The sequence below is a fragment of the Dama dama genome, chromosome 10, assembly GCF_033118175.1.
Source record: "Dama dama isolate Ldn47 chromosome 10, ASM3311817v1, whole genome shotgun sequence".
NCBI classification, from domain to species: Eukaryota; Metazoa; Chordata; class Mammalia; order Artiodactyla; family Cervidae; genus Dama; species Dama dama.
This window is the reverse complement of record NC_083690.1, coordinates 30847005-30872185: the sequence shown is the minus strand read 5'-3', so window position 1 is coordinate 30872185 and position 25181 is coordinate 30847005. Positions and strand designations below refer to the sequence as shown.

The following is a 25181-nucleotide window of genomic DNA, read 5'->3' as shown; positions in this document are numbered from 1 at the left end:
ATCTTTTTTTCTTTCTCTGTGTGTCTTTAGCCTTTTCAAAGTAATATTGTATATAATGAAGTGCATCGTGCTATTTTAATTGCAATAGTAACAGTAAAAACATCCCTTTTCGTGGATTATGTTCTTACCCCTGCCTTAAGAGGCAGATACTGTTGTTGCTGCTGATCAGTTTCTCAGCCGCGTCAGGACTCTTTCTGACCCCAGGGACTGCAGCACGGCAGGCTTCTCTGTCTTTCACCATCTCCCAGAGTTTGCAGATACTATTACCCCTATTTTATTGATGAGAAAACGAAAGTGAACCTGAGCAAGAATATGTAACTCACCTAAGATCACGTCTGTGCCGGATTGTGCTTAGTCGCTCAGTCATGTCCGACTCATTGCAACCCCGTGGACTGTAGCCCACCAGGCTCCTCTGTCCATGGGGATTCTCCAGACAGGAATACTGGAGTGAGTTGCCATACCTTCCTCCAGAGGATCTTCCCAACCCAGGGATCGAACCTAAGCCTCCCCCATTGCAGGCGGATTCTTTACCGTCTGAGCCACCATGGAAGATCACCTGTAGGATCTTATTTTAACTGTTCTATGACCATGATCATTTTTCCCTTGTTAATAAAATTCCTTAGGAACATTATTTTTATGGGTAAACACTGCACTGTTACATCAATCTGTTCCTCAATTTGGGGACATTTAAGTTCATGAAGTCTGTGTACTGTATTCATCCAGAGATTTAGAAATACATGGGTTAAAATGCCTGCAACCTCTTCTTACAATTCTGTGACTCACAGCAAGTGACTTAATGTTTTCAATCCTAAATTCTCACTCTCTTCCTGTATATGGAATACGACAACCCACACAGTGGGGGTGGGGAGAGGCTCAGGAGGTGCTGTGAGGTTAAAAAAGGGACTCTATGTCAGTGTATCATAGCATAGATCCCGTCCCTTTCTACATGCCTGACAATAGCCATATAAATAACATTTTATCACGCTGTTTGGTGATATCATGTTGTTTTGCATGATGAAATTTGTAAACAAATTCATACCGACATTTTTGGATAAATAGCAAGAGAAGAGTTGAGCTTAAGTAACATGAAAAGCGTGAAGGCTCTTGCTACACATTGCAGAATTATTTTGCAGATAGAAAACTGACATTCCTTCACAAGTGGGTGAGTGTCTGCCTTACTGCAACCTTGCCAACGTTGTCTATCAGCAGTTACATTTTTCTTTTTGTTTGATCAATGAAAAAGAAATACATCTCTTTTTACTCCGTGTTTCTTTGATTACCAGCGAAGCTGAACATTCCCCCCCCCCATATGTTTATTAGCCATTTATAGTTCCTCTCCCATGAATTGACCTCTCTGCTTTTGAAAGAAAGGATGAGTCTCCAAGGGCTAGCCAGAGAAAAGATGCTCCAGTGATCATTACCGTGGAGCCCTGGGGCCAGGAGTTGCAGGAGAGAGAATTAGGAGCCTCCTGAGACTGCCAGGCGACTATCAAGTAGGCATCTTCCCAAACCAGAGCCAGGCTTTTTCTACACAGCCAGTCTGCAATCAGTATTTGTTCTCTACCATTTCATTTGTTCTGTTAAGAAATATTTTGGATTTTTTGAGAGGGGCTCTTAACATTCCACTCAAGTCAGTGCTTATAATTCTTCCCTGGGAGACGACCAGTATTGCCTTCTCAGTTTGGGATTTTGCTCTGAGAGTCCCATCGGTTCACAGTGTACTGCTGTAGATCTTGCCTGAGTCTTTTACGATCCCTGCCAACCAGCCAGGAGCTGTGACTGCTCCGTAACCTTCCCAGATTTAAATCTGTTGCTCGCGTTTTCCTTGTGGTGTTACAGAGCATCAGAGCCCATCCATACTGATGTCTTAATATCATTCTCTCCTCCTTGGATTTATAGGGTAGAATAAACTCTCTGCCATAGAAGTGCTTATTGATTACTGAAGTACATAATAAAGCCTAAGAATAAAGTAAGACCAAGTAATCGGTCCTATTCCTGGCGGATGACAGTAAAACCCTGGGCAAGGCAATCTCCAAGGACTGCCTTCCGCATGGAGCTGGAAGGCCTCCTTTTAATTAGGCATCCACATAGTAAGCATGAATGATAGAAACCAGACAAAAAGAGTACATTCAGTACTACATGACTCCATTTATATAAAACTCTAGAAAATGTACAAACTCATTTATAGTGATGGAAAGCAGATCAGTGGTTGCGGGGAGGAGTGAAGGTGGTACCCACAGGGAAAAGATGGCGGGATTAGCAAAGTAGCACAAGAAAAGCTTTGAGGGCAGTGGCTTGTTCACTCTTCTGATTGTGGTGATGGTTTCATGGGTGTATGCATGTGTATATCTACTAGTACATTTGAAATGTGGGCAGTTTATTCATGTCAATTATATGTCAATAAAGCCACTAAAAAATAATGAGCAGTACAAAGAGGTAATCCTTGGCTCACTCTGTGCTGGAATTTTTTTTTTCTTAAGAAGCTATATATTGAGGAATATTTAGGAGGACTTATGAGATTAAATTTTACCTTCACTCTTGAATAAATGGAGCTTTCAGAAAACTGAATGGTATCAATCCAACATAAAATAGTAAGGCATTCCAAAGGCAAGATAGCCCTCTCTTCATCTCTTGTCCTTTCTTACATTTGAACCTTAAAGGTGACTTTCTATATAATTTTTCTGTAAGACAAAACAAGCTGAGCCCTTTATAAAAGTGTTGGATCTCTTCTCCCCCTCAGCCCCCCTAATCCTTCTGTCATTATATTTCCCTCACCAGGAGGAGAGATCCCACAATGAAGAAAAAAGACAATTCCAAAATGTTGGCAGTTTAAAAGGGGACAGACATTTTCAACACAAAGAGATGTTTGTTTTCCTTGCATTTTAACTTGTAATTTTTGACACAGTGGAGAACTCCAGCATGGCTGCCATTTAAAATGTGACTGCCTCTGTCACAGGGGTGCTGTGACCGAAGGCTGGGAAGCAAAGCAAAGGAGGCCCAGAGACAGCACCTACTGTCTGGCGCTGGTCCATTTCTCTGTATCCAAATGTTTCTTTTCTCTGGCCTGACGAGGAGTCACTCGGGGAGACTGAAGCTGGAATTTGTACAACCTCTTTTCAGTCCCCCTTGATTTTAATCAGAAATACACAATTATTCTTTTCCTCCAAAGAGAGAAACTCAATCCCCATTTTAAATTCAATTATTGTAATTGCAGCATTCAGAAAAATAGCACATTCATTTTCTAATAAGAGATTGTGGATACCAAATTACTGCATATAGTATGTCAAAACAGGAAACTTGAGACTGGCAGGCCAGTGGGTGTTTTTATCTTGGCAATTTGTATTTTCTTGCAGACAATTTATAGTAATCCTAGCCTTCCTTGTTTATGATATAGAAGACGGAGTTTTCAAGCCATCCTAAAATAAAGACTGTTGTTACGTATAATTTAATTTAAAATCCTAGTTATGAAAATGATGAATTCTAAGAGGAGTAAAAGTTAACTACCTCATAAAGAGAAGAAGGAAAGAAATCAGGGTTTAGTTCTGTGATACAGCAGTTCAACATGTCTTCAGATCTCCTTGAACTACCTCCTGACATTTGTAAATCAGTTTGCCTCAAGCCATATTTCTATTTCTTTCACCATCTTGCAGTTTGAAAACAAAACAGAAAATCTGATTGGTGGGAAGTTGATAATGTGGCTGTTATGTTTTAGCAATATGAGAGCACCCTGTTCCCTTTTCCTGTTCAAATCCAGTTGCTTTCCGTTGGCTTGAAATGAGTCCAAATTAAGAAGAAATACTTTAGGATTTCGAGTTTCCTCAATTCCTTAAAAGAATAACCTTAACATTGGATTTTTACAAGTGTATGGTGTTATTTTTTTTAGGACTTACTTTTATCTGAAAATTATACTGACGTTCTTTCTCATAGATGCATTCAGATAGCATCTTCGAACACCACCCTCGAACACCTTAGCATCCATTCCATCAATTGCTCTTCAGTCATTGGTCTCCTTAATTAAACACTTTCTGTGACACTTTCCCTGAGATGTTTGACTCATGTAGTTTATGAATTCATTCTTTGACACATATTTATTGAGCATGGACTAGGTGCCAGGTTTAGGAAGACCAAGATGCAAGCAAACTCTGAGGTAGGTTTGGGGAGAGAAGTCCGTACCTGTGGAAAAGGGTACACACATGTCCTTGTGTCCCGGGGGGGTAGACCTCCCCTGCTGGACAGCGAGTGCATACTGAGTGATGAGCACTTTAGTTATAGTCTCTCAATTATTCACCGTTTTTGCAGTTACCAAAGTTAATGCTTTCAAAAGTTTGGTCTCTTCCCAAGGTTACTCTGTTGGCTGATTTTTTTAGCTCCATCCTTAAATAGATCTTGCATATAAATAAACTGTGCAAAGGGCTATCCAAATAGCCCCTAATTCTGATTGGTCAAGGTCTCTGGACAAATTCCAAAATAACTGGCTTCCTAATTGCACTGATAATCACTTGAGTTCTTGATATTTATTCTGTGTATCTGTCCACTTATTTATTTTGTCAGTTTGAATTTTAATGAACATCTTAATGATGTCAAAGCATAAATCATAATTTGCACAGTGCATAATCTACAAGTGTAGATTCCACATCTTAGATCTATGTATTTTACTTAGGCCCTATGCATAGGGTTAATAGAAGAATAAATGGTGCTCAGCTGTGTCCAGCTGTCTGCAGCCTGGCTCCTTTGCAATTTTCCATGCAAGAATTTTTCCATGCAAGAATACTAGAGTGGGTTGCCATTTCCTATTCTAGGGTATCTTTCTGACCCAGGGATTGAACCTGAGTCTCCTGCATTGCTGGCAGATTCTTTGTCATCTGAGCCACCAGGGAAGCCCTTCTACATAGGGTTACTGACTACCATTTGACTGAAGAATAAGTCCAAATTCTATTAACCTTCTGAATTATGCAGTAAGAACCAAAAGGAGTGCTTAGAAAATTGAATTCTAAAGCGTCTTTCCTTGTTGGTATTTTATGCATGAAATAAAACCATTTGTTACTGGGAAGATTCCTGTTGTTTTCTTTGAGAGGCAATGGTGGTTTCTGCTTTTGTTTGTTTGTTTAGGTTATTGTTTCTGCTTTTGTGCAGCATAGTGTCACATCTTCAAACACCTCCCAAGCAGAAATCCTTGCAGAATATGATTTTCCCTCTGGCAATAAAATGATACAAAAATCCAACCCAACATTTAAATGACTATTAAGTTACCTCATTTCTGTGTGTGATACAACATATCTTTTAGGAAAGAGTTGGAAAAAACAAAACTATTAGCATTTCTCTCTGGCTGCTTTCACATGCTTGAACTTATTTCATTCTCACAAAAGTCTTGTGGAGTAGGTATCATCCCCTTTTACAGCTTAAAGAAAAAAAAGAGGAAGCTCCAAGATGTTAGGGACTTCCCCAGTGGCTCAGCAGGAAGGAACCTGCCTATAATGCAGGAAACATGGGAGATGTGGGTTCCATCCCCAGGTTGGGAAGGTGCCCTGGAGACGAAAATGGCAACCGACTCCAGTATCCTTGCCTGGAAAATTACGTGGACAGAGGAGCCTGGCAGACTCCAGTCCGTGAGGTCACATGGCATGACTTAAAACAGGCATGCATGCCAAGATGTTAAGTACCTTTCCCAGGATTGCCTGGCTGCTAAATGGAGGGGTCAAAATCCGAACTGAGGTCAGCCTCAGATTTAATGAGCACGTGCTATGAGTGGGCTCTGTGCTCGGTCCTGCTCTCAAGGGAGAGCCGTCTGGGGTAGAGTGGAGACGAGGTTGATGTGCTACGTTCACTGCTGCTTACAGTCACCATACCCTCTTCAGTCTCAGCTTGCCTCTACTTACCCTCTGCTGAGCTGTCAATCAGGAAGATATTTTTAAAGCAGTTCCTTTGTACATCAAGTCACCTCCATATGAACGTGTTCCATTTCAAGAGCGCGTCCATAAGTCCAGTTGTTCAGAAGTCTGACAGAGTTCGCCTAGGTACCCAAGCAACATAATCAGCTATATAGTACTGTACTGTAATAGTTTATAATACTTTTCACACAAATAATACGTAAAAATAAAGAAAAAACTTGAACCTTACAGTACAGTACCTTGATAAGTACAGGAGTTCAGCACAACTGGCATCCAGGGACATGTTTGCATCTTCGAGGGTTCCCAACTTGAAGGCTCGTATGTGGAGCACTTACTGTATGGTGCATCAGAGAGAGTGAGGCAGTGTGCCGTACTTGCTGGGAACATGGACTCTGGAGGACAGAACTGGGTTCCTTTACTGCCTCTTGCCCTCCGAAGGCTTAACTTCTCATCTTGAAAATGAGGGGTCATCATACTTCCCTCCCAGGGCTGTTGTCAGGACGTTCATTTTAAATGACTAATAGCTGTTGGCTGGCATTTTAGGAGAAAAGGCTTTTGCGATCATCCTAGGGAGAATCCCTACCCACAAAGAGCCATGCTGCAGAGAGATGTGAAATGTACTTCAGGATCCAGGCTTTTCTAGAAAAGACAGCTTGGAGCTACTCTGCTGTTGTGGGTCCTCCTCTTTTTTCCTTTTTTTTTTTTTTTCCAGAGGTGGACATTGTCCCTTTGACAGGGAATCGAAGGCGCACTTAGCATGGAAAGCAGGAACTACATTCAGTGCCTCACAACCTTAGGGGCTGGAGGGAAGAATGGTTTGCAGCAGCTTCATTATCTAGGGAAAAAGAACTCAGAGTTACAAGCTCTTAAGAAAGATGCTTTTACTTGGAGTGTTGGAGAAAATAGAACAATTACCTATTGAAGGCAAAGTGTGTGAAAAAACACCTCTGTTCCTTTTCCAATGATCATCTAATCTCTTCAGATTCATTCTGCCTTCCTGAAGGTGATTCGAGCTACGCTTGTCTTTGTGGAGTGGCTCCCCCACATCTCCCCGTGGCTGGGGCATGTGGTGATGGCCTGGAGTTCCCAGAGAAAGACAGACATTTCCTCCTGCTCAGGGGAGCTTCCTCTAAGGGCTGGCGCTCCACAGGAAGTATCGGATCTGTGGAATGTGTAGAGGAGGGAGGGAGGGAACCCACAAATCATCAAAGCGCTGATGAGCATTTCTCAGGATCTTTAAAACTGCACTGGGCCCTCTGATGAATCTGGGGACACCAGACTACTCTGTGAGGAACTCGCCATCTGCTGGGAGCAAGACTTATATATGTGACATCCGGGGAGAAATGCATGCTATCTAAACTAGAACCAGTCAGATTTCTAGCACCTGGCACGCATACTCTTAAAAAGATTTTTAAAATTGAAACCTCAGTCTTTGTTGCATAATGAATGACCGAATGACCTTTAACACCTCTTGAGTGCTTACTGTGTGTCAGGCACGGTTCCAATCCCTTTTAAGTTTACTATATATATATATTGGGGCTTCCCAGGTGGCTCAGGGGTAAAGAATCTGCCTGCCAGTGCAGGAGACGTGGGTTCAATCCCTGAGTTGAGAAGATCACTTGCAAAAGGAAATGGCAACCCGTTCCAGTATTTTTGCCTAGGAAATTCCATGGACAGAGAAACCTGGAAGGCTACAGTCCATGGGGTTGCAAAGAGTCAGACATGACTTAGCGACTGAACATGCACACATGCATAATATATATTGGGTTGGCCAAAAAGTTCCTTTGGGTTTTTCCATCTGAGCCTATGGAAAATCCTGAACAAACTTTCTGGCCAACCCAATATTTGTTACATGTATGTGCTAGTCAATCCTAAAGGAAATCAGTCCTGAATGTTCATTGGAAGGACTGATGCTGAAGCTGAAACTCTAATACTTTGACCACCCGATGGGAAGAACTGACTCATTGGATGCTAGGAAAGATGAAGATGGGAGGCGAAGGGGGCAACAGAGGATGAGATGGTTGGATGGCATCACTGACTTGATGGACATGAGTTTGAGTAAGCTCCCAGAGTTGGTGATGGACAGGGAAGCCTGGCATACTGCAATTCATGGAGTTGCAAAGAGTTGGACATGACTGAGCGACTGAACCGAAGTCACTTTAGTCATGTCTAACTCTGCAACGCTATGGACTGGAGCCCTACAAGCTCCTGCGTCCATGGAATTCTCCAGGCAAGAATAGTGGACTGGGTTGACGTACCCTTCTCCAGGGGATCTTCCCAACCCAGGGCTCAAACCTGAGGTTCTTATGTCTCCTGCATTGGCAGGCAGGTTCTTTACCACTAGTGCCACCTAGGAAGCCCATTTCATATGTGTGTGTTTGTGTGTGTGTGTGTGTATAAAATATATTTATTAATGCAATGAAAGCTCTCAACATCCTCCTGAGCTTGATACTATCAATAGCCCCATTTGATAGATAGTGGAACTGAGGCACCGAAAGACAGGTTATTTGTCCAAGGTCCTACAGTTCACGTGCCATCTAGGTACGATTTGAACCCACGCCAGCTGGCTCCACAGTTAACAGATGAAGGAGATTAAGGTGGTCTTTCAAGAGCTCGTTGGCAGATTGGTTCAGATGAGCAGCTACCAGGCTTTGTTAGCTGCTCCTCTGGCTTCCCTAAGACTTTAAGCCCCCTCCCCTGGGTGGAACTCAGGCCAGCAGCCCGTCCCACCCCACCGATCCCTGGCCCCGCCAGTCCTCTCATTTGTCGTTTCTCTTACTGAGCACATTTCTAAACGAGGAAGGTTGCTCTGCTTTAAGGACATACAAATGGCTTGCCCTCACCTGTCAAGCATGATCCTTGTATTTTACCAGGCCCATTATGAACGCAATCTTTCTGTCGAAAATTTGCATACCTCCTTTCTTGAAAAGTAATGACAGCAATTTCTTTCCCTCCGCTCACTTTCTGAGTGTCTCATTTAACGGCACCTGTGAAACCGACAGGCGCAGAGATGAGAAGTGAAAGAGAGCAGTTGATTAAATCATCATCAAGTCGGGCCTCAGAAAGTCAATTCTGCTTGCCGTCTGCAATGATATCCTTTTATCTTAAAGTAATGAGCTATGGCACTTTTGCATCGGGTAATGCGATAAGTTCTATTAGCATGTTCCATTTGCCTCACAAGCAAGGGCAAGTCATTTTAGCTAGCTCATATCACTGCAATCAAAGCAATTGGCTTCCCAGGCAGAGAAGAAAGAGAAAAGGCTCAGGGTGATTTCTATGGATCACAACACAGCGGAAAAAATAGACTCTTGTATTATTTTAACCCATAACATACTTTTCCTTTTTCCTCATCAGCAAATTTGGGTTTTATTAGCTCACCCCGGACTCTGAAGAGAACCAAGCCATAGTTGGAGCAAAGGTAGGGGGGCTCAGGCCCCACCCAAAGAAACAAGCAGCCAGGATGTAGGAGAAAACTGCAGCCTTATGAGGCGGGGCGTTGGGGTGGGGGTTGTCACAGATAGAATCCTGCCAAAGAAGATAGCGGAGAAGGTCTCCCTGGTAATAACGCTGTGGTCTTATAATAAACTCTTCCTTCACACCATCTTCAAAGTCATTTGTAATAGGTCCCCAGGCAGGTACGGATTAATGCTATTGATGACTTAGAATCAGTAAATCAATGACAAGGAGGCAAAGGATCTGTTGCTTAAGCTTAAAAGAGACGGTTTACAAATCACCCAGCCCTAGCCTGTCAGTTTTACCTTTGGACAAGAAACTCATTTTTCTCATTTTGGCAATCACTGAGGCTTGTGAGCTCTGGGGTTTAAGTACGTTTCATCTTTGGGGTTTATGTATGTTTATACCTGGCAAAAATGTCACTTCCTTTCTTCTAAGGAAAGAAAAGTGCTGAACACTTCAAATATTTGTGAAATATCCATTTCTCCCGCTGTTTCCAAAAACCCTACTGTATTTTAATGAGCTAAGTGGAAATTTATAGCATCTAAATAGTTTTTTTTCTCTCCTATACTTGGATTTCCAAGTGACTAAAAGGAAAAAAAATATTGAAAATTAATTTGTGAGCTGGAAAACTTCAGATTGGACAGCTTGATTTCTGGAAATAGATTGGCACTTCTAATCAGTGGTCAGAATGAACCTGGCACACAGTAGTCACTTTTAAATTAATTATTGAATGAAACTGTGTGATCGCCTGAGAGATGCTGAAGGGAAAAGAAGATTTCTCTTAGGCACATCAGATCACATGGGTTGTCTGAACTCTGGCCAGTTCAAGCTGAGAACTTGCAAAATGCCAGGTGTGGAGAACTCCCCATATAGGAATGATAAAGTTACCAGCACAGAATTCCATAAGCTTCTGAAAGTTCGCTCTCGATTCTACCTGCTGGACAGCTGAAGATTGATATATTATTTTCAAATGTGCACAGGTGACTATCAGAAGCTGTACTCTTATCTTTTAAACTATCTTCAGACACACACATCTTTTGATTGGAAGTGTTTGTCACTCGGTCATGTCTGACTGTTTGGGACCCCATGGACTGTAGCCCGCCAGGCTCCTCTGTCCGTGGAATTCTCCAGGCAAGAATACTGGGGTGGGTAGCCATTCCCTTCTCCAAGGGATCTTCCCGACCCAGGGATTGAACCTGGGTCTCCTGCACTGCAGGCAGATTCTTTACCATCTGAGCCACGATGGAAGCCCTCTTGATTAGGCCTTCTTTTTTTTTTCTGAGCTATTATATTTGCTCAGACATAGTTATTGTTGAAATACAGGGGGGAAGGAACCGATGACATCATTTTATACTGAGAAACCCCAAACCATTTTCAGGATTAAGATACGGATTTTATTCCTAGGGCCCCCATAGCTTTAAATTTAATTTACAGTCAAAAGCCGGCACGGGAGCAATGTAAACAATGTGAAATGAGAGCTTTAGGGAATGATGAAACACAGACAACATCAGAGTTGCCACATGTGGTACAAAAGAGCTGCCCATTGTCTTTTTCAAGTATGTGGAACTGCGCAGATGGGAAGATGGTGGCAGACATGCTTGTAGTCACCAAGCTGCTATCTCACTTCTTCAAATAAGAAAATAAGTGTCATATTTTCTGCAGGTGGCTTCTTCTGAAATTGGTTTTAGGTGAGGGATGTCTTTACCGTCTTAGATAAACCGCCTGCCCCAAAGGGGAATCTATTTGTTTTGTCACGGGCACAGTGAAATCGTACTTGATGATAGGTGCTGTCATTTACAAGGTGGGGTTCTCCCTCATTTTCCTCTCATTTCCTTTAGGCAGAAAGAAGTATAAAATAACTTTGTTCGGCAATGGTGTTCGGCCCTGACATCTTTGGTGGCAATGATAAATGGATTTGAGACACGAAATAACTGTTCCAGCAAGGTCCATTGAGCAGAATGGAGAGCAATGCCCTCCTCAATGTCATTGTGTGTGGTATATTCAATGATTGCCACTTTCTGCTTAAAAATGCATTCCATCACCAGGTCCTTGGAATTCCATCTTGTTCCTTCATCCTGAATGAGGCAGAGATGATGCAGACCTTGGCTTATTTCTGTTTGAGTCTTAAAACACAGATACTGAGAGTCCCAAATGGCAATGAGAAATGTTTGCTTTTGAGGATGTGCTGATAGAATAAAATCATAATCATGTCTTATCCAGGCCTTTTAATGGAAGATATTCTCTTCTGTGAGCTTCCTTGGGGGCTCAGTGGTAAAGAATCAGCCTGCCAGTGCTGGAGAGTGTGGTTCAGTCACCCAAGTTGGGGAAGATGCCCTGGAGAAGCAAATGGCCACCCACTCCAGTATTCTTGCCTGGGAGATCCCATGAACAGAGGAACCTGACAGGCTGTAGTCCATGGGGTCGTAAAAGAGTCTGACACAACTTAGCCACTAAACAATAACATCTTTTCTTCTGGGCCCCGCCTCTCTTGTATGTGTGTGTGCTTGGTCATGTCTGACTCTTTGTGACCCTATGGACTGTAGCCAGCCAGGCTCCTCTCTCCATGGGATTCTCCAGGCAAGAATACTGGAGTGGGTTGCCATTTCCTTCTCCAGGGGATTTTCCTGACCTAGGGATCAAACCTGCATCTCCTGCATTGTAGGTGGGTTCTTTACCGCTGAGCCACCAGCCTCCTCTCTTGGTTCTGCTAATAATTTTCACCCTACCCGGTGTGTTCAAGCATACATTCCTTTGTATTAAGCAGTTAAGTTAGTCAGTGTTTCCTGTGCCTTTCTTTCTTTGGAGTTACTTGTCTTTTAAATCGGCGTTTGCTTACATTGCATGAAATCAGGAATTCTACAGATGAGTGAGATGGATTTATCACTATGATTGAGCGTCTGCTTGTGTCTCAAGGCCTGGAGGAAGATGAACGAGGCACTGCCCTTACCTACACAGGGCCCGTGATCTGATGGGAAGACTGTTGTGGCCAACAGTGAAAACACAGTTTTATAAGAGATGGAGGCAGAAGCAATTAATTCTAAAAAGAGTACTGAAATTCTAAGAATTCTCAATTCTAAGAAGAGTGTTGGAAGACTCAGAGGAAATTGCATTTTTAAAGGTGAATTATAAGTTTTTAGGGGGACACTTGGAAGAACAGAATTCCAGGCAGAGGACATTGTTAGGTGCAAAGATGGGAGGACCTGAGAGTGTGAGCCAGTGTACCAGGTGTGACTGGGGCACGGGGTGTGTTAGGATTATACCACTGCCAGCCTGGATGCAGACCGAATCCACCTTGTGAGCGGTCCGTAACTGCCTGCTGCGAGATTAGAATAGCGGTTGAGAGTAAGCATTTGGGAACTTTTACAGCAGTTCTGTAGAATAATTTTATATCTCTTAAATCTAATAATAACATTTTTATATGTCTTTGCTTTCCTTTTCCATTTTTCTAGCAATTGTTTTTTATTGTATCTTACAAAGTATTGGTCTACAATGTATTGAAAATTAAAACAAAAACAAATGGTCCTTCTCCACAGAAAGCCCGAGAAGCACTGGGCTGGAGAAGCGGAGGGCAGTGGGAGAGCCGGGAAACTGTGTCGAGTTTTCATTGCCCTCTAAGCCATGGGGAGTGTCATGAGCAAATTGGAATTTAGGAAATCCACTCTATTCAGTAAAGACTTGGATCAGAAACAAAAGAGACCTTGGGCCTTGGAAAGTAGTCATTAGCCTCTTGTAATGATAAAATAAAAGCCTGAAGGAAAGCGGCGGCCATGGCCGTGAAGATGGAGAGGACTTAGAAAACAGAATCGATAATGCGGGGTGAGAGAGGAAGATAGATCTGCTCAAGGTTGGAGTCAAGGATGATGACAAGACTCTTCACTCGGGCAGTTGAGTGATTGCATGGTGATGTCATCACCAAGAACAGCCTGGGAGGGGGCAGATGTGGGCTGAGCAGAAGATGGTGAGTCTGGATTTTGATGGATACTTGAGCTGAAATGTTTCTAGGGCTTCAGGAAGGGGGTGGAGCAAACGAAACATAAGTCAGTAACAGTTAATATTAATTATCTATACTTACTCTGTACTATGTCTAACTTGTTTACATGTATCAATTCATTTTATTCTCACCTTCCTAGGAGGGAAATGCCATTATTACCCACACTTTACAGAGAAGTAAACTGAGATGCAGAGAGTTTAAATAACTTTCCCAAAGTCACACAGCTGGCAAATGGTAGGCATGGAGAGATTTTTAGTCTCAGCATACACATGTTAGCTGGAGCTGAGGGATTCTTTAAGGACTCCCCTGGAAATCATATAGAAATGATAGACCCGAACATGCAACTCTAGGGAGACAATGACATGAATGAATATGTAGAAAAGGAAGGGCCCTGAGCAGATATGAGGAAAGAGCAACATTGGTGAATGTGTACAAGGGAGAAATTCCAGCATGTTCAGTGGAAACATTCCAAATTTCCAGCACTAGGGAATTTTTTTTACTAGATTATTTATAATCCATACAGTGGGTTATGGTGCAGCCTTTTAAGAAAATATGATGTTACTGGCAAATTTTACTGATTGCACTAAAATATTGGATATATTGGGTGAAGACAAAAATGAAAAAGTAGAAAAGCATGCTTCCTCATGACTGAGGGCTTTCCTGGTGGCTTAGACGATGAAGGATCTGCCTGCAATGCAGGAGACCTGGGTTCGATCCCTGGGTTGGGAAGATCCCCTGGAGAAGAGAATGACAAACCACTCCAGGATTCTTTCCAGGAGAATTCCATGGACCAAGGAGCCTGGCAGGCTACAGCCCATGGGTTACTGGCAAATTTTACTCATTGAACTAAAATACTGTACATATTTGGTGAAAACAAAGCAGGTTACCAAATAGTAACCTTTATTTTCATTTCTTAAAATCTGTGGGTGAAGGATGCAGAGAATGAAGGAAAGGCTGGAATGAATTATGTGAAGTGAAGTGAAAGTTGCTTAGTCATGTCCTACTCTTTGCAACCCCTTGGACTATACAGTCCATGGAATTCTCCAGGCCAGAATACTGGAGTGGGTACCCTTTCCCTTCTCCAGGGGATCTTCCCAACCCAGGGATCGAACCCAGATCTCCTGCATTGCAGGCAGATTCTTTACCAGCTGAGCCACATTGTACAGATGGGTTAATGGTGTTTGTCTGTAGATGGTAGACTGATTTTTTTTTTTTAATACTTATTTAATTATTTGACTGTACTGGGTCTTAGTTGACACATGTGAACTCTTAGTTGTGACAGGTGGGATTTAGTTCCCTGACCAGGGATCAAATCTGGGTCTCCTGCATTGGGATTAAGGAGTCTTAGCCTCTGGACCACCAGGAAAGTCCCTGGTGGGTGATTTTTGAACATGTATTTTAATACATATGTATTAATTTTCAAAAAGAGAAAATATTGGGGTGGGGATTGGTTGGTTATTTTCTGGGTTTAAGAGGTAAGACTTGTCTGGAAAAGGAAGAAAGTGCTTCCAAAGGTTTGGTCTGATTTGGGGAAGAAGAGGTGAAGAGGAAGTTGGGTGTGATGGGTTGGAATGAGCACAGGTACCCAGGTTAGGAACTGGTCTCCTGCTAATCCTGCATTCAAGGCATGTGGCTTGGATTTCATGCCTCCTGTTTCCCTCTCTTGTCTGTGGTAGATCGGGGTCATTTCTTTGTCTGAAGGCTGAGTGGCCAAGAATTCTTCTCTGTCTGGCTTTTAAAGTGGAGGAAAGGATGTTCAGCTGTTCACAAAGGGCTCTGAAATCCAGTCATGGCGAGTACTGTCACCTCGAGCTGGTGGTTAGCATGCAACCTGTTTGCTAATAAACCAATACAGGACCTTGATGTCAAAATGCTTCAAATGGCCAAATCAGCCGGGACCACATTTCTGTATCTGACATGCCTTTTCCATTTCCCAGCCCCATGCAGAGCATAAACCTGACTCGGGAGGTGGCTCCGTGTGAACTCTCATAAATTGGAGTGGGTATCTAGGGAGTGGGGAGCAGACACTTCTTCTTTTAACCTTTCAGGACCAAGAATCATTTGGCCAGAAATCCACACCGTATTGAGCTTGGGGTGTGAAAGCCTTACAGTGTATTAAATGTGAATTTGAGACCATGAATTCTGCCCACACCGACTCCATAAAACAGCCTCCCTTTTTCATAAAGCAGGCCCATAAACCGCTGCCAGTGAAGCAGAAAGACTCCTTAGGACTGTGGCTCGCTTTCCGTCTGGGGTTGTCAACAAACCCCCTTTATGAGTGGAATAGACCTCTTGTATGTGTCGAGCTTCTGGCTTTTTACAGAGTGTGTTAGGAGCCAGGCTAGGCAAACGTTCGGCGCTGTTTGCTGAGTGCATTTATTGCCTTTGCATAATTTATGAGCTGGAGGGGTTGACCATCATTCGTCTCTGCCAGGGGCTGGCACTCCAGGCTCCAGAGAGCGGAGCTGTAAATTGGATGGTGCGCTCCTGCTGAGCTCACGGCAAAGTCCTCGGGTCAGTATGGGAATTTAATACCAGAAATGGAACTGTTTTCTCAGCGCACCATGTGGGCCCCAGCGCAGCACAGACTGTTTTGGCAGACTCTGCGACTGGCCTTGTCGAGGGGCTGTCACTCACCCGGCATGTTGTGTGGGGAGCCTGAGCATTTTTAATCGGCTTGGCATCCGTGCTGCTTCCATAATGGATACCAGTAGGTCTCAGTTCTTCACCATATGCTTAACTCTGGAGACAAGGTGCTTCTGGGTATATCAGTAATTACTTGATGCAGAATTAAGTGGACCTTGAAATTAGAACTGGACTGTTGGAAAGCAGGAAGCTTAACGCTTTGATAGGAATAACCATTCCCATGGACACGCTGCTGGCCGGGTGGGGGGTGCAGACAGCGGCGGTTCTCATCCCCACCGTCGTCCCCATTCTTCCTGCCCCTGCGTGCCAGTCCTTGGGGGGTGGGGGTTGTGGGCAGATGCTCTGCCCCCGCCTTCAGCTGCCGCTGATTACCTCACAAGGCGGGCTGTGAACATCTGGGAAGATGAGCCTGCCTGGCAAAACCCTCTTCTGTCTTCCACACCCCTCCTGAATCATGCTCTGTCACTCATGAAAATGTGCCATGAGCTTCGGAACCTCAAGGAAGGCTTCACTGAGGGCAGTGGAGAAACCACACAATCGGGAGAACTATTGTCCCTCATCCTCTGGTGTTGGAGGCCTTCGAGGTCTTCATCCCTCCCATTTTCTTTCTCAGCTGTTTTGACTTATACAGAGCAGTGACTCCTCAGGCAGAAGAAAGTTAAGTTTACACAGTCTGAGGTTGGGAGCTCAGCTGAAAATAAGGCAGTGGTTAAAGCATGGTCACCAAACTTCTGATAACCCTGTGGCATTGAGGAGCCGGTGGAAGAGCAGAAGCTGTTACAGGACATGAAGTTGCCGTGTGAGTTCCTAAGTGCATACTGTGCAGACAGTTTAGTCCCCAGACTGAGTCTTACTAGATGTCCGCATTTGGATGGAGGTTTTGTTACTTCCAATTGAAAACTCTCTAATGGTGGTTTAAACAATGTTAATTTACAAAAACCTCCAAAGCCTGGCTGCTCTGAGGTTGGTTCCCATGTCTCAGTTGTGCCAGAATCTTTTTTCCCTTGTTTTTGTACTTCAGCTTTTGGCCTCATTTTTGCAAAATGTCTGCCCCAGATCTAGACGTTGCGTGAGGATGCAGTGATATTCAGGGGAAAGAAGCAGTGCTTCTGCTTATTCTCCTTTTTGTGAGGAGGAAAGGGTTTTCCAGAACCTTAAGCAAACATTTCCTCAAGTCCCAGCCAAAACTGGATCTTATGTCTACCCTTAGCTGCAAGGGAAGTTGGGAAGTGGGTATATCTGATTTTTTCAGTCTTGAAATGTCAGGAGATGGTACAGACGTGGGAGAAGGGGGACTGCAAACGGCTGTGGGTGTGTAGCCTGCAGCAGCTGCTCTATAAGCAAATTTATTTCCTGTTTCTGGTCATAGCTGCGTCACCTCCCTTGTCCACGCGGCCACACTAAAAATCCTTGGCGTCATCCTAGACCCGTCCCTCTTGCTTCCACACCCAAGTGTCATCAAGTCCTGTCAGTTCTACCTTCACTGTTGCCGTGCCATCTGCTCTGTGTGTTAGTTGCTCAGTTGCATCTGACTCTTTGCAACCACATGGACTGTAGCTGGCCAGGTTCCTCTGTCCTTGGGATTCTCTCAGTGGCAGTACTGGAGTGGGTTGCCATTCCCTCCTCCAGGAGATCTTCCCCAACCCAGGGATCGAACCTGGGTCTCCCGCATGGGGGTTGGATTCTTTACCGTCTGTGCCACCAGGGAAGCCATCTGCTCTGCCCTTTAACCATGCATCGTGCTGGTCTAGACGGCATAAGGGTTGCCAGCCTGGTCTCCCCATGACCTGGTCCTTTGCTCACAGCGGTCTGTATCTCCTCCGCTCCACGTAAGTGTCATCCTCACAGAGTAGGTTTATCTCTGATCATGCCATGCTGGTTACTTCTACTGTGAAACCAAAAGCTGCCTTAGGACCAAGCCCCTGTCTTGACTGAATATCTGACCCGCCTAGCAGTGCTTATTGAGGTCCGTTGAGTGAATGAATAGACGTATTGACATGCTGAGTATTTACTCTCACAAAACACATCCTCTTCTTACTAATCAAGTATCGGATAACAAAACTTTATTCTTGGTTTTGGAGTAAAAATGTGTTCTTTTTTTTCTTTCCTTCTAATGAGGAACCCAAAGCTTTGGGTTAGCTGTCATTCTCTGGTCTTCTGAAACTGTGCTCAATGGTTGGAATCTGTTAGATACCATGTGAGTCTCCTGACCTAAAGCTTTTTTTAATTTTTGGCCCATATTGTTGACTTGTTACCTTGACCTCTTGTCCTTGGCATGTTTTTAATAGAGAATATTCCCTCTTTTCTCTGGCTGATCACAAGTGATGAGCCTTGCCTTTCGTGTTCTGCTTCCTTCAAAGTCCACGTGAGAGAATGCAGTGCCCAGAGGTTCGCCTCTTTTCCTCTAGAAAAGCAACAGGAGAGAGAGAGAGCCATTCACATTAGCTAAAGGAAAGACGTCTCCATTAAGACATTGATTTTGCTTTGACTCCCATTGAATGATCTTGATTTACCTTAGTCCCGGGGCCAGATTGGCTCCCCTGTGGGCGTCCCCTCTGCTGTGTGGTGAGGGGTGCTCACTGGTGTGACCGACTGACCACAAGATGAGCCACGGAGCACGGGCATCAGACGAATCCAGTCGAAGGACTTCTCGGCACTTTGCTTTATTTCTCTTCACAGCACTTGAACTGAAGAAATTTTCCAACCCAGACACAATATTTCCTACTTCCTTTACTTGTCTTTTTTTTTTTTTTTTTCTGTAACAATAGCAAAAACATGACTCAATTTTTGCACTAATGCTCATTCTCTTGTCTTCCTTTTCAGTGTGACAGCGACAGTGACCAGGAAGAGAAGGTAAGCCCCTCTCATCCCCCCACTGTGGGCACAGCACGCAGCATCATGAACACTGGGGTCTCCCTCACACACTGCGGGGGGTGGGGTGCCAGCTTCATGCTGAGAGCACGTCTCCTGCAAAGATGGGCTGTATTCACACAGTGACATTTCCTATGATGAGAAAGAAATCTTTCATTTGTGGGGGCCACTTTTAAAAAATAAGCCCTTTAATGTTGCGTATATATGACACTATGTCTTTCACTTTATAGAAGATTTTAAAAGAGGAAATTGTTTATTTTAATAGCCATCTGATTTTTCTGGTTTTATCCTTGATTGGAACATTAAACCTGCTAATATGCATTTGTAATGTCGTTCCTGCATTTCTCTTACTGACCCCTATGCTTCTTCCTGCTTATGTGTACATATTGGCCTTCTTGATAGAAATGTTAATGGTTTATTGCTATGAGTTTTGGTTTATGTTAATGGTTTATTCCTGTTCCTCATGGGGGTGGGGGGAGACGTGGGCCAGGGCTGTCAGGTGGGGTCCGCCCTCTTCTGGTCCAGGTGGGAGGGTGCTTCTTCCAGCAGGTACACACTCTGTTCTGAGGCTGATGGCCACCAGCCTCTGTGTAGCCGGTTCCACACGGACCAAGACAAGGAGCTCGGTTTGGGGGCTTCCAGAAGATCGGATCACAACCTGGTAAAGTGTACGTTCTGCAGCCCAAGCCAAAGGGATTGTCTGTCTGTTTGGTTTTTCTTTCTAGTTGTCCCAACCCTCTGACCAAATTTCTTTCCAGTGTTATTGCCGCTGTATGCATTTTGAAAAGAGTTAACTTGAATATCATGGTTTCTATATTGATTGGCACCAAAAGGAATGTACCCATCCTCCCCCCATCCTGAGTTTCTGGGTCTGTCCTGCCCAGATGGCTTTCCTGAGCTCTTCTCCCCGACTCTCACCTCTGACGTGCTGGCAGGTTTTACTCAGAATCCTGTGGTTAGTATTTAGTGGGATCTTTCCATGGAGCCCAGCATTTTCCCTTCCTTCTCTGCTGCCAGCCTCCAAGAGAGATCTAAAGGCCCTTGTTCTATGCTGTCGTTAATTTGAATTCAGCATATGCAGCCCGTTATAAAATGCGAGACATCATCATTTGAGCAGGTCAAGCATATTCAGATGAAGACAAATGGTGCTTATTTGATTTCCTTAAAATCAGGAAATGAAAAAAGTGCTCTCTGGAGAAATCATGTTCTGCCTGACTTGGATGATAGACCAGTGCGTGTCCCCCAGATAAGAACAGGCTCTCGCCTTGAGGTTTTTATCTCTGAAGGACGGCTAGGACTGTCAGCTTGCTGACATGTGCATTATCCATGTCATTTTAAACAAAGTGACCTATGGAAGGGTGCGCCGTGCTGTGACACGGTAATGGGCTGTTGGATGACAGTGAAAGTACACGCTGCAGAGGGGGCCGTGGGTTCGTCTTTTGTTCAGCTGACAAGTAGGCGCTTCCTTCCTCCAGCCCCCGGGGAGTCCTGACTCCTTGGAAGTCGTTCCCCGCACTGTGTCTCTGGCAGCCAGTGTGCAGTGGGTGCCTGAGGCATGTGGGCAGTGGTGGGCGTTTGGTGGTCGAGTAAGCCCGCTGGCCCCCGAGCCATCCTGGGCAGTCGGCGTCTCGTTCCATCAGGCCCGGGGACCCAGGGACAGACTGGCACTTCCGGCTGCTACAGGAGATGGTTTCCAGGTGACAGTAGATCTCACTTTCCCAGTGGGTGGCCCTTTCCAAGGGGACGAGGCTTCCTTGGGGTGGCGCTGCCAAGCACATATTCCTGCTTTATAGGGCAGAGTGAGTTTAGGAAGTGTCCCAGTCTCCAGCGGTGGCAGAAGGTAGCAAGGCATCCAGTTTTGTGTTCCACGAAGGTGTCTTGATGAACAGTCTCAACCTTGACTGTGCTTCCGAATGCCCCTGGAGCTACACGAGTCCCTGACGCCTGGGCCATGTCTCAGGCCAGTGCCTCAGACTCTCTGCTGGTGGGTAGCACCCCTCGTCTACAAGATCACTGACTATTAATGTTGAGAATTTTCAGTGCTACATGCAGTTTCCAGAGGCATCTGGGGGCAAGGGTGTTTCCTGCATCCTCGGAGCACCCCAGCTACTGGTTTGCCAGGGCCTGTGTCCCTGAGTCTCTGCCGCTTGGGTGTCCATCTCAGAGTGTGGGCAGCAGCGAAGTGTCAGCCCAGGGGAATGGGTGAGGAGGTAGCCGGTGCCCATGGCTCTTGAGTTTGGTGTGATTTCTGGACAATGATGGAGAAGAGGAGATGTCCATAGGCAAGTCCACGGGAGGGGTGACGGTGGGCGCAGAGGGCCATTGGGAGTGGTCAGTCCTTTGAAAAGGGGGGATTTCCTGCCTCACCTCCCCAGCCACTTTCCCTGTGGACCACAGTGGCCCCGCAGGCCCTCACCTCCATCCCAGGGATCCTCCACAGCGGCACTCCCCTGGCTCACCCAGCCCTGTCGCCCGGCGTTCCTCCAGGGCACCCAGGCAGGAGCCGTCGAGACTGTAATTGCCGTTGTGCCTGCCTGGCCCCGTTGTAGTTAAGACTGTCAAGGCTTCCCCTTTTGGACTGAGATTGTCTGGTGTTTATCTCTGACTTTAACACCACCCTCCCAGGCTTCTGCTCTGCACCAGGGCCTGGGCCCCAGTCAGCTTCCGCCTTGCCAGAGCCTCTTGCCGGGCCCACTCGGAGCCCCAGAGCTAACCCGGGCTGTCTCCCGTGCTCTTTGGAGGACTCGCATTTGAATCTGAATTGCTAATGGCGGCAGAGATGCCACTCAGTGTCCTGGGATCCTTTCCGCAGCCCCACCAGGGAGGCTGTCGGAGGCAAAAGTGAGACGTGTAGAGGACCCACTGGGATTTCTCTCCGGAAGACCTGTCATTCTCTAACTCCGTGGGGATCCGCAGAGCCGGCGGTCTAAAATTAGGGTACCGTATTTCACACAGCTGACTGAATTAAGATAAACTCTGCTTTCCTCTGATACGAAGCTGTAATTTATAAAATGATACCCTTACTAATTAACGTGGAAGTGACTGAGAAGACGGCTAGAAAGCAGAGCTTTCCATAAATGCAGGAGACATTCTCATACGTGGAGAAGGCTTGACGGGACACTGAGCACCACATCCCTTGGCGCCCCCACTCCCCACCCCCCTAGCTGTGAGAATACATTTCCCTGGAGGACTTCTGTGAAGAGTGGAAACAGGGTGGAGGAGCAGAGAAGGCTGGGAACGCTGCATCTTAGATTTGGGATTGTTCTTTGCAGTTAGTGTAGAGCAAAGAAGCAGCACTTGGCACCTTAATCACCCAAATTAAGCAATTATTCCAGTCCCCCACCTGAAATGAATTGGTATAAGGAGAACAAAGAGGCAACATGCATATCTCCCCATGTTTGGCCTATATTTTTTCTTGTTTCCTCTCTTTCTCTCCTACTGGCAGCAGCCGGTTGTGCTGAGAAACACGCCCAGTTTGGTTGTGAAATCTAAGTGGAGATGAAAAGTGATTCTCCTTCCATTCACCCGCTTCCTGTGTGTTCTGTGGGCCACATGAACGAGCTGGTTGGAAGGGGTAGTACTCAGTGGTCATGCACTTGGGCCACTGAGTCTGATGGCCTGGGCTTGTTCCTGACTGTCCCTCACAGCTCCAGAGCCACGGGCAAGCCTCGATCCTCTCATCTGCCAAATAGGGATAACAACAGCCCCCACCTCAAGCTTTGTTAACAGTTAATTTGGCTCTGTGCCTGGTCCCTGCTCTGTAAATGTCAACTTTCATTAGTTTTCCTTGGAGTCGAGTGAGGGAGAATCACTTGGGAAAGGAGGAAGGCAGTCCTTCTCTTCCAAAAACTCAGGGTCTGCCAGAGAATAGGCCAGAGGAGAAGAGGTGTGAGTTTCTTTTTCCACTGGAACCCAAGGCCCAGCCTTACTCCCCTCTGTCAGTTCTTCCTGACACAGGCTGAATGGAAGTGTTGTGAAATTTGAAAGGGTCCCCAAACAATGATTATTAAAGTCCTTACCCCAATCATCAGTCTTTCCTCTTGGCACAGTCTGAGCAGAGAGCAAGCTTGCCATCCTGGAGGGAGCAGAGGGTGATGGAGTGGGTGGCCCAGCCCACAAACCAAACACTGTCATTCTCCAAATGCCCATTGCAGCAGGGGGGGTCTGATGAGGTCCATCAGGGTGGGGGCCGTGGCATCCGTATTTTTTAGAAAGCTTCTTGGTACTTTTTATACAACTGGTTTTGAGAACTACTGCCTTATAACAAATGTCCAAAAGAAGCATTTACTTTCTTCTTCATTAATGCTCTTAACATTTTGTCAGCTCAGGAGAAAGACCTGAAAGCAATAGGGGTGTTGTGTGTGTACACGCACCCCATGTGCTTGTGTTTGTAGATGTGTGGTGCCTAGTGCACGCAGTACACGCGTACATAACGTCTTTGTAGATGTGAACCATTCTCCTTGTCCTCATGAAGCTTTTAACATGACTTCTGCTTGCAGTTTCCTCTCCCTGGGTTTTTAATGACAGGAATGATCTCCTCGAGAAGGTTGCTGGGTCCCTGGACTTGCTCACCAGCACCCTGGACTGCTGGCTGGGATACTGGCTAGCAGCAAATGCAGAAGCCTGGATTTCCCATGTCAGCTCCTCCTCCCTTTAACATACACACACTTTTTGGTGCATTCTAACTTTTTAATTCAAACTATACGTGTTGTGTTTGATCATTTTGTATTCACTTGTGTGGAAAGGGGGCCGTTTCTAAGAAAAGCAACTAGAAAACTGACAGAGGCTTGCGTTCCTAACCCAACACAAACCACATGCCTGACTTGGCTCCTGGAAGGGCCGAGAAACTGCTGAGATGTCAAATGAAAGACGGGACGTGTGGCTTATGCTTATAATGGAAGAGCCCCATCCCTTGATAGACCACGTTTCACACTTGGTAAAAATTCCATGCCCTCAGCAACATTCCAGAAGCCCAGGAGGCATCCCCCATTGCTGCTTGTAGAACCTCCCTCCTTGGTTTTGAAATAGGATGTGTTCTGATCAGGAGACGACTTAAAGATGCTGTCCTACTTTTCAGGAAAGGAAAGGAATTTTCTCCTCCCTTCTGGTTTCATAGCAGCAAAGCACACAGTCATGGCCCAGGAGAAGAGTAGGGCCTCAGGTTCCCCTCTTTGCATGCCCGATGTTCAGTCATGATCATCGTTCTGCTAAATTTGCATTCCCTTTGCTGGATACTCATCTCTCCATGGAGGGGATGAGTGAAATGACTTCAGAAAACTCAGTAAACTGGTGCTGTTACCTGAGTGCACCTCATGTCAATCCCAAGCTGTATTTTCTGGGCTCTCTTCCCCAGCCTTCCATATTTCTTGTATAATTTTATTTTTTCATAAGATATTTCTGAGTCATTTATGAATTTCCTCCTTTATTTGGCAAATTTCTGCAGCTCTTGTTGAGTGATGCCCATCGATTCAACCTCTAAGATTAAGTCTGGGTCAAAGTGACACCAGGCTGTTCTTCCAGCATCACCGTGTTTCCATCTGGCTTCATTCCCTCCTGTCCTTCCAGAATTCCTATTGACACCATCCTTGGATTTAATCTCTGCTGCAAATTGTTCTAAATCCCGAGTTTCACTAAATTCTTCTCTGTATCACATCATTGCATTTTTGTACCAGAGCAAAAACTTGCTTCAGTCACACTGAATGTGTATGTAGACTATCAGTTCATACACCTGAAAAACCCCAGAGGATTTATATATAGGTTAATATATATGCATATTTATATATGTACATATTCTTCATTAAATATAAATCAAACGAATACTCAAATTACTGGAAATTGGTCAGTCATCTTCAGCTAAACTCTTGTTTCTTAGACTGAATAGTGACAGGAATGGGTTCTAGATATTCCCTTGTTCTCATGGGCAGGTAACAGAGAAGGATACTTGAAAGACCTGACTTCTAATTTCTAGCCAACCAAGTGTGTGGCCCTGGGTGAATTACCTAATGTTGCTGAACCTTAGTTTTGTCATCTGTAATAGGAGGCTGAGTTCAGTGGTGTAGCTCTGAATATCATGTTTTTCTATGTAGCTAGTTACCTAGGCCCAACAATATAGCAGACCCAAAGGGAAATGTACATGAAAGTATTTTCTCTTTGCCAAGGTACAAGAAAGATTATGTAAAATTTTTCTCCATTCTTTTACCTCTCTCAAATTCCTAATAGGAAATAAACATAGTGTGGATAAGTCTAGACACATCCATGTTGACACTTTCAAGTAACTAAAGGAAACTTATGTATGAGCTTGATGTCTAAACAAGGTCATTACCTGTTCA

General features: G+C 44.9%; 1 protein-coding gene across 1 annotated transcript in view; it reads left to right on the top strand.

Annotated features, from left to right (window-relative positions):
• AUTS2 (activator of transcription and developmental regulator AUTS2) overlaps positions 1 to 25181 on the top strand; it is a 1187145-nt gene that overhangs the window by 815038 nt on the left and 346926 nt on the right. The window contains exon 5 of the mRNA XM_061153366.1: positions 18805 to 18834. Within this exon, the coding sequence (XP_061009349.1) occupies positions 18805 to 18834 (30 nt within the window). The remainder of the gene's footprint in view (positions 1 to 18804; positions 18835 to 25181) is intronic.